This window comes from Gallinula chloropus (assembly GCF_964237585.1).
Source record: "Gallinula chloropus genome assembly, chromosome: 1".
Taxonomy (NCBI): domain Eukaryota; kingdom Metazoa; phylum Chordata; class Aves; order Gruiformes; family Rallidae; genus Gallinula; species Gallinula chloropus.
The window spans coordinates 118798129-118808455 of NC_140085.1; the positions used below are offsets into that span (position 1 = coordinate 118798129).

At 43.5% G+C, this 10327-nt stretch overlaps 1 protein-coding gene across 1 annotated transcript; it reads right to left on the minus strand.

The window, feature by feature from the left end:
- Nucleotides 1-2267: 2267 nt before the first annotated feature.
- Nucleotides 2268-9673, minus strand: RSPH1 (radial spoke head component 1; the record flags this gene model as incomplete). Its single annotated transcript, XM_084262028.1, has 9 exons — nt 2268-2383; nt 4221-4361; nt 4695-4893; nt 6619-6690; nt 6990-7125; nt 7359-7449; nt 8722-8827; nt 8950-9063; nt 9620-9673. The coding sequence occupies 9 exons, from the start codon at nt 9671-9673 to the stop codon at nt 2334-2336; spliced, it is 963 nt and encodes a 320-aa protein (XP_084118154.1). The 3' UTR covers nt 2268-2333.
- Between the last annotated feature and the right edge of the window lie 654 nt (nt 9674-10327).

The window sequence follows — 10327 nt, forward strand, 5'->3', positions numbered from 1 at the left end:
AAACTTGAATGCAGAGAGTTGGTATTGAGCAATGAGAACCATGGAAGGGGAAGAGAGGCTGCGAGGGTTAGGTTCAGAGCCTGATGTGCTCATCTTTTGCACCCCCAGAAAGCGGTAGCAGTTGGGAGATCTCCTTATGTAGGGAATAAACATGCTGTTATGGGAGGTTTGCTGTTTGGTAGATGCCCAGATTATGGGGTGTTGTAGAGAGATGGCCAAGGCTCATCTGGCCCCGTGCCTGTTATCACTCATTAGTATGACCATCCGTGAAGCTGCTGCGGGACACCTGGAGCAAAACAAGAGTAACTGCAGGATGCTGGGTGGCAGAGGACATGGAAACCCACAGGTTCCCTTGATCCTCCATGGGAAGAGGTCAGGTAGGAGGAGGCACAGTCCTGAAATGTAACAACTGGTCACATGGATTTTGCCATAGTTAGTGCTTTGGCTTTCATTGCCATGGAACAAGGAGATCTAATAAAGTGAGGTAAGAGTATCTTTGCTAACAGGTTTGCAAATCTGGTGAGAAAAGACTTAATACCTTGGAGGATGGAGACAACTGCTTAGACTAAGGAACGGAGTTCAATGGTGCTAAGTAAATGAGGCAGGGTGATGGGAGCAAGATACCTCTCAGGAAAGATAATACAAGCCAAAAAGGATCCTACCTTAAGTAAACACACATAAATGGATCCAGCCTGGGAAACAAAAAGGAGGAACTAGGAACTGCTCTCTGTGCAGATGTGGAACTGTGACATCCTTGGAAAAACTGAGACATTATGAAGCCACTTGCACAACTGGAGCTCTTCAATGAATGAAAGGCTCATTAGTACAGACAGAAAGAGAAAATGGAGAGTTTTCCTCTATCTTAAGAGCCAGCTTGGATGCATGGAGATCTTGTGTATATTTCACAACATGCTGGTTGAGAGCTTGTGGATCAGTGAGGGTATTACGTGTGGCATAGTGTTTGGAATTTGTTACAGATCCATTTCCTCACCCTAATCAGTTGACAGTCTCCTTTAAACAGGTTAAGGAAAGCTGATAACTAAGCAAGAAACTTGGGACTGAGCTGCAACACACACAAAAAAAGAAGTAGTATATAGGAAGTGGAAGCAAAAGCAGGCTATAAAAGGAGAATTTAAAAACACCACAGAATCACAAGGTTGGAAAAGACCTTTAAGATCATCAAGTCCAACCATTCCTGTCCTATGCTAAACCATATCCCTAAATACCTCATCTACCCTTTTTTTAAACACATCCAGGGATGGTGACTCAACCTCCTCCCTGGGCAGCCTGTTCCAGGCCCTGACAACTCTTTTGGTAAAAACTTTTTTCCTGACATCTGATCTGACCGTGCCCTGGCACAGCTTTGTGCCATTTCCCCTTGTCCTATCTCCTGTCACCTGGCTGAAGAGACCATTGCCCACCTCTCTACAACCTCTCTTCAGGTAGTTGTAGGTGGTGATAAGGTCTCCCCTCAGCCTCCTCTTCTCCAAGCTAAACATCCCCAGCTCCCTCAGCCTCTCCTCACAGGATTTGTCCTCCAGCCCCTTCACCACCCTGGTTGCCCTTCTCTGGACTTGCTCGAGGACCTCAATGTCCTTCTTATAGTGAGGAGCCCAGAACTGGACACAGTACTCAAGGTGCAGCCTCACTATTTTTGATACAAGCCAGGATGCCATTGGCCTTCTTGGCTACCTGGGCACACTGCTGGCTCATATTCAGTTGGCTGTCAACCAACACCCCCAGGTGCTTCTCTGCCTGACAGCTCCCCAGCCAGTCTCCCCCAAGCCTGTAGCGCTGCATGGGGTTGTCGCACACCAGAGTGTGAGGAAAGCAAAATCCAGTTCAAGTTAAAACTGCCAAGGGGAGGGAGATTTAATGCAACAAGAAGAGCTTCAACAGCAACATGAACAATAAAAAAAAAAATAAACAAGGAAAAAGTGGCCTGTAACTGGCTGTCTAGTGATAGGGGATACAGAGGCTAAGAAGCCCAATGCTGCTTTTGTCTTCACAAGCAAGACCCCCAAGTCTCTGTGCCCAGAGGCAGGGTTCAAGGAAGAGAAGGACTACCATTTGCAGACTTGTGAGGACACTGCTTCACTAATCCAAAATAATCCAGTGCTGAATTTAACAGCTGCCTACCTGCTCCGTGGAATAAAGAATATTGTTGTGATTTCATAAAAGTTCTAGAGATCTATATTCCAGACAGGATAATGAGAGGAATGTTTATTCAAAATATCTTAACTCACCCTTTTACAAATAAAAATATTGCAAGTTTACCATAATAAATTGTTTACTCTAAAGTTTCCTTTCTTGTTGCTCTTTGTTGTATCCAATTACTCTACTTCTTTTGATTCATCTTCCTTATCCTCTAAACTAGCAGTTCCTGTGGAGAGGAAGGAAAGACAGGACACAGAGATGCATTTTATTATACAATACTGGAAAGTAATCCTAGTAACCTAAAACATAATTCTATGACTATGCTGCCTACCTCAGTCCTCCTTCCCCACTGCCTTTCCTTGCCAATACTTTAACTTAACTGTTATATATTGTTTGTCAGCTGCCAGACAAACTCAGTACACACATACTGACTGCCAGCCAGCCCATATGTAACTCTGGGATAGCCAAAGAATGTCTCCTATTTAGACAGTATCATAAGAAACATGGAGAAAGAAGGATGGAATTCCCATGTAGAAAAAAAAAAACAACGATAGTAATGGGGCAGAAAGTATAAGGCTGCCACAAACCACATTTTGTTACATCTGCTGTTCACAGTATGTACATTTTCTTCAAATTGTTTCATCTTACTGTAACTTATTCTTGCTAAACATAAAGACAAGGGGAACAATATGTTGTCTAATTAATTATGGATGTAAATCTATGCTGAAAATGTATAAAATAATCAACTTTTTGCTTCTAGATATAAAGAGCTGTAAGGGACTTTGAGAATATCTATTGCATTCCTATGCCTTTGTGTATCGGTATCTGTATCTATGCTGTCTCCAACAGACACTTGAATCCATTTGTTTATTAAAAAAACACAAACCAAACCCCAGCCAAAGCACCCAAACTAATGGGGACACCAGAACTACTTCCTTGTGGCAGGCCAGAAAATTTATTAGAATCAAGTTCAGTCAAAATGGTTATTTGAGTCCAAGAGACCATGAGACAAGCCAGGCTCAGTGAACTTTTGCCAAATCCAAAGCAGAGCTATGCAAGAAACTGCTGAGATTTCTGCTGGATCTGATCCAAGCGCAGGGATCCTGTAAAATGTCAGTCCTACACACCAGATTAGATAGCTGGATAGCCTGCCCTGAAGCAGTAGAGCATCTTCAGAGGTGATGGGTGAAAAATGAGAGGAAATAAACTATGAAAATTCCAAGAGCTGGCTTAAACCAGCGCATACCTGCAGGTATTTTCACGTGGTTTAATAGTCTGACCCCTATGGATAGTGCTTTGATTTATTGTAAAATGGACTGATTACAAATGCATAAATTTGTCAAATGTTTTCATACATGAGATATGTAGACTTGTAGGTATGTAAACTTAATAAGTAAAAAAACAACACAATTGGGTGGAGCCCTACAGGCTAAAGATCAGTAAACATAGATGCATCCTTTGCTTGCTTCCTAGCAATTCTGTATTTCAAACAGGCTTCTGGAAGAACTGCCTGGAAGAAAATCTGAGTATCTGAATTCAAAATCCCTTTAGTGTGTAGGATAAACAAATCAATCAGAGACTGTTCAAACCATAGTGCATAACAATACCTAAAAACTGTTTCTTTGGATTTGTTTTTCTGGCTTTTTAACCTCAGTTGAGAGAATAAGAATACATAGTTCCACTCATGAGAGAAAAGTGGAGTCCTCAAAACCCTCTGATTTTATCCAAGTCTGAAATCTCTCTTATTTTTGAACATATAAAAGTCTGCAAATGCAATCACTCACAAGCTCAGCTCTGCAAGTGCTGTCAACTGTACGTGCATAGATAAGGGTGCACAGAAGTGTCATTTCTAATTTGGACTGCTACAGTATATGAGCTTGACTAACCAAAACTAGTTTACATCTACAGAAAACTGGCCCCCTTATGAAAGGTAGAGATTCTCATGGTCTCTTCACCTTGATAATAGATCTCTCAGCAGCTGCATGAACTTTAGATGGCAGATGTTCAGCATTTAACGCCCTGATTAGTAATTGAAGAATAAGCATGCATACGCTATTCCTCACCTTGATCTTCCTGATCTTTGCTTTCTTCTCCCTCTCTGCTTCCTTCCTCCTCTCCTGCATCCCTTTCTGTGCTAAAAACTTCACTGGATACTTCAGGAAGAGAAGGGTCATCATCCCTACCCTCAGCAGACTCATCAGTGACTGAAATATGAGAAATTAGAAATAGCAAAGAAAATTAATTTTAGAAATTTGCACCATTGTGTTCAATGATTCACAGGCTTCCCGGGACAGTTGTATCTTGTTATACTATGTGAGATTAAACACACACACCTATATATAGATATACATGTGTATATAGATAGGATATTTTATGAACAGACTTGGAATCTCCTAGTATTCAGTATGTTGTAAATTACAGAAAAAGAAAACTAAACTCAAATCCAAAAACCTCTCACACCACCTGATATTAAACTTGAAAAACAGTTTCAGGGGAGAGTCAAAGCATGGAGTTCCCAGCTTTCCAGCAGAACAAACCTGTAATTGATGGTATTTTCTCCACTTCAATTACTTCTGCCTCTGCTCTTTCTTCTGCTGCTTCCACTGCTTCTGCTGCTACCACTGTGGAGGTTTTTCTGGGAGAAGGTGGGTTTTCCCCATGGGGCGTCCAGCGTGTTAATTTGGTAATTTCTGACACTTTCCATTTCAGTGCAACAAGTTCCTCCTCTTCCCCATCCTAGAGGACAACTTAAGAAATGTCACATCCTATCTTACAGGTATTAAGGGAGAAATCAAGATGATGGCTTTGTGTACTAAAACCTCTTTACTTGCCAATGACATGGCTTTTTAAAGTATTTACAGGTGGAGGAATTTCAGCAGCTGTAAACCTTCAAAGACAACTATACTTCAAACTGTGATGGAGTCAATAGATTATTACTAATGATCAGTGCTCGCCAGCTTGCTTTCTTTAAAGTATAATTTTGTCTTCTCTCCCTTGAATGTAATGGCTCTGAGTAGTCTATAGACTATGTGTCCCCTTCTGTGCTTGTTTACAGTGTAACTGTGGCAAATAAGACTTGATGCTCTGTCTGGTGGATGCAACACTGTCCACCAGAATGGCAAAAAAGCTTTCTGCTTCATTCTTTGCTTAGGGAAGACCTTGGAATGGACCTAGGAAGCAGTAAAGTACTGTAATAAAGCTTATGGTTTTGAAATTTGAGGTTAATTTTATTTTTAAAAAGCATGCTTTATTTTATCCAAATATGAAAGAGTCTTAGTAATGGAGTCGTTAACTTTGTTGCAAGCTGATTTTTTTTTTCAATGGGCCTTATTTTGCATTTACTTCAACTAAGCACAAAGGAAAAAATTAATCATACTTTAGTGACAGCACTGTCCCTTCCTTTACACACTCACTATAGCATTCACAGGAGAAGAAATTATTGTTCCTGAGAGCAACAATTTTCAGAAGCTGCATGCTTAATCTTGGGTTCTTAAATTCAAGTTTAAACTCTTTTATCAATGGCCTAATATTCCCAAATCAGCACATCCAACAATTCCCAACTGAACCGAGGATACTAGATACACATCTCTTTAGTTACTCACATGAATCTGATATTTAATTTGAGGATCTCTTACTTCTAGCAAAAAAAAAAAACCCCAAACAAAACAGTGTCCATATTTTGGAAATCTTTAGCAGTAGTCATTTTTTATTTACTCTTTTGTCCTTGTCTTAAGAAACAACTGCTGCATTGGAGACATTTCAAAGAATATGTAACAGGAAGTAGCGTGCGGTAGCAAACTCTAAACTAAAATATGGTATATTTTCTTGAAATAAAAACAATAATATTAAGATATATTTCTTATTTCTATAGCTATTTTGCACCATATTAATCATCACTGTTTAAACACATTTGCATGAAGAAGGAAAACCAGGCCCTGATGACAGCTGTTCCCTACAATTATTAGGAGCTGTGGGTAATTAAGTTCTTAACAGGACCAGGACAACAATGGGATGGATTTCCACTACACAAATCCACTGAAAATTACCATTAGTAGGCATAACATCAAGAAAGTCAGAAATTTAAGAAGAGACATTTTTTCATTGTTTTGTGGTGCTCAGAGCAAAATTGAATGTAGGCTAAATGTACAGACAAATCCATGTATATTCTTCTCTGGTTGGAAACTTCAAAAGTTTTGGGAAGGTCCTGATTTTTCTAAGCTTTATGCAAAGTAGTGTAAAAATCACACCTTGTACTTGTCAAAGTTCACGCAGTAGAGAAGCTAAAGAAAAAAGCAAATTGAAACCTCATTTTCTGCTTAAGAATGCATGAGTGTTTGTGTTTTGTGACTGGTTAGAGCCACTTTAACTCAGTGTCCATAAGGCATTTTATAGATTACTCAACAACAGATTTGACTGACTGAGGTCTCTGATATTCAGTATAATTTACACCATTTCCATTACCTGTTCTGATTGCATGTATTCACCATGCTGTTCACATCCAATATCAAAAACATATTTGCCACGACCCACAGGCTGCACAAAAATACAAAATGTCAGGAGAACTATAAAGTTAATATACTCTAAATATTTAAATATAAAATATTCTTTACTAAAAAAAAAATCATACAATAGTCAATAACAATCTGGTTTGAAAGCTAAGTTGCAGAGAAACTTTGCATACTGTCCTGCAGATTAACTCAGTTTTCCAAGTTATACAAGAAAAACTACAAAAGATCAGGACCCTAGCTTCTTATTTTAAGTGGAAACAGATCATATTAAGGCAATTCTGTGCTAACTGTTCAGATGAATAGAGAGTTTTCCAGCACACTTACATTTCCATTCAAAAACTTGCCCTGAAATCTATGGTTTACGTGGATAAGTTCAGCTTCTCCTTCTTGGTTTCCATTTACCCAACCACCAACATACTTAGATCCTGTGTCTTTATAGACATATGTACCTTGCCCGTGCCTATGGAGAAAATAACAATTTTGCTTTATATTACTGAATATTAAGGTTTTAGGATGTTGTTATACTTAAGGTGTTAAAACTGTATTATTTAAGTAGCTAAAATCACTCAAGTTGGACTAAATTGCCACGGTCATCCAATAGCACTGGATTTGTTGCAGCCACGCTTAGAAAATAACATTTCTGGTTTAATGCCACTGGGTGACTTGAAGCATCACTGTACAAATGAAACAAACCTGTTATTGTTAAGCCACTCTCCAGCATAGGTGTCTCCATTTGCGTATGTATACTCTCCATAGCCATGTCTCTGGTCGTCCACCCAATCTCCTTCAATGAGAATACGATACAAACAACAGCAAGACATGATTTTATTTCAGAGTGTGGCACAGCAGTCAGTTTGTAAAGTTATCAGACATGAGTTATTAGAGAAGGAAAAGAAAGCTATGACACCATTGTGGTTCCTTATGGCACTCCTTGCTCTAATCCCTTGCTCTTTTTTCTTCTGCCTGTCCCTCTCCAGACACATTTACGCAGCTGCCTGACTTCTCTTTCATTTTGTCCATCACAGCCTGTTTCCATTATGATTCTCCATTATCACTGTGAACACAAGAAGCCCTGTAATATGCTGCTCCTGTCATTAAGTTTGCTAATGTATTAGTTCCATTACTGTAATGTGATATCTACAAAGAAAAAGAGGGACTACTTTAGTTTGACTCATTTGCTAAAATTGTCCTGTCAGTCAAAAGACAAATATACTCAAATGGTTGCCAGATTTTGTGTCTTAATTACTCTTCTATTCAAATTTAAAAGAAACTTAAAAAAACCCAACATCACAGAGGTACCCCAGTCCCTGAATAAGTGCTCTAATTAGTAGCCTGTTTTTTAAGGGTGGACATAATAAAGTCCTAAAATACTTTATATGAAATACATCTGCGGTTCAAATCATCATTCAGAAATAGCTATACTTTCTTCTACCAATATCGCACTGATTTGTAAAAGTCAGTATTTCTCAGGACTTGGAACAGCCCACTTGCAAGGACGACATTGCAAGAGTAAACTGCTACTGAATACAACACTTCTCACAACAATCAGCATTAGTCCTTATTAATAAAACCCACACTTCTCAGAGCCTGTAGTAAAAAAGAAACAAAAGGAAGACATTTGTGGGAGACAAAGGGAAATGGCCAGCCTCTTTTCAATGGTCTGTGGAGACAGGACAAGGGGCAATGGCTGCAAGTTGGGGCACAGGAAGTTCCGCACCAACATGCGGAAGAACTTTTTCACAGTGAGGGTGACAGAGCCCTGGGACAGGCTGCCCAGGGGGGTGTGGAGTCTCCTTCTCTGGAGATATTCAAGACCCGTCTGGACACCTACCTGTGCGACCTGTCCTAGGGAACCTGCTTTGGCAGGGGGGTTGGACCTGATGATCTCTCAAGGTCCCTTCCAACCCCTACAGTTGTGATTCTGTGAATTTCATAGCAAATTTATCTTCCAAAAGGAATACATCCTCCTATTCACTGTCTCCTTGCATTCCAGGGGTGAGGGGAGAATGCACCCTTCCAGCTACAGAAACCCTCGCAACTGCGCTCAGTGTTTTACCTTCATATTTCGATCCATCCGGATAAAAGAAAATACCCCGGCCATGCTTTTTGTTTTGAAGATATTCTCCAATGTAGCAAGCACCATTTCTAAATCTGTAAGTTCCCTGAAACATACGTAGTATAGATAAAATACTCGTCAGTTCTTAGTCTTGGTTTGATACCCTGCCCCAACTAAGAGAGCTGCTGAAATGTAAGCCCTAAGTGCTGTCTTCTGCCTCCATCTTACCCGCCCACTTCTGAAACCACGTTCATATTCTCCATCGTACGTATCGCCATTGGGTAGCTGTGCTTTCCCTCGTCCATGTCGCTCACCTTCCGAATTGCGTTCGCCATCATACTCCTGGTGAAACGGGAAAAGTGAGTTGTGTAAGAGGGCAGAGGGCTAGACCTGACTGAGTCTAACCTCATTAGACAGAGGAAAACCGGTGTTCACCCAAAGCTGCCCCGACTCCGCCTGAACGGGAGGCTGCGGGAGCACCTGGCCCACACAGAGATGTGCCGCTCATGCGGGTACTTCCAGCAGACCCTGGCACCCAGGGGCGTTCCTCCCTCCCTGGCACACTGCTGGCATACTTCCCGGCTTGTTTTCACCCAGTGGAGAAAGGTGGGCAGGTCTCAACTGGAACGGTACCCCGAAACTCCCGCGCCCGCTGGCGAAGCGCCTCGGCAGCTCTCCCAAGCCGGCACGGCCGGCAGACGGTGCCGTTCGCTCACCCCTTCGCCGCTGGCGCTCCCCCCGCCCGAGGCGCCCGTGGCCGTGAGCCGCTTCCCACCGCGCTCCCCCCGGGCCCCCCACGCTCCCACCCCCAGCGCCCTCGGCGGCGGATGCTCGCAGCAGGGGCCGCCTCCTCCCGCGCTGCTGAGCCGCCAGCGGCACCCCGATCGCCCCGGCGGACCCCCAGATAGTCCTCGTTCTCCCCGGACTCCTCCTCTGAGCTCAGGTCCGACATGGCCGCGGCGGCGGCGCTACCGTGGCAACCAAGGCGCGCGCGGGGCGGGGGGAAGCGGGGGAGGCGGGGCAGGCAATGGCCGGCGGGGGCCGCGGGGGGCTCGCGCTGCTGTCCCGGGTGCTGAGAGCAACGGCCGGCCCCGCCGCGGGGCAGAGGGGAGCGGGTCCCCCCCCCGCCGCGTTCCCCCGTGCCCCGCCGCTGAGGAGGAGAAGCGGCGGCCCGCGCTGTTACCGAAAGCCGAGCGCCCCGCCTCCCCAGGCGGCCTCCCCGGCTGCCTGCCGGCTCTCGGCGCGGAAGACGGGGGGCAGAGCACCCGAGCTGGGGGCTGTGGTGTTAATGAACGCTCGGGGGCGCCGCCGTCCTCCCGCGCTCGCCTCTGTGCTGCTGCTTGCGCTTTGCGTCTCCCGGCTCGCGGCGGGAAACGGGCCGGTGGCGTTAGAGCGGCCACCTGGGACCCCTCATTCTTTGACAGCTCCCGGTAGTTTGGTGGGTTTGGCCTGTAAACAACATTTCAGGTTTTAAAACCATGCCTGAGTCCAGAAACTCCAGTCCACAGGCCTCATCTTTTTGTTTATACCTTACAACGGGTTCCAGCCTGATGATGAGTCTTCCTCACCTGCTCAACAGACCAGGCGTGTTCTGCCTGGTGAATCC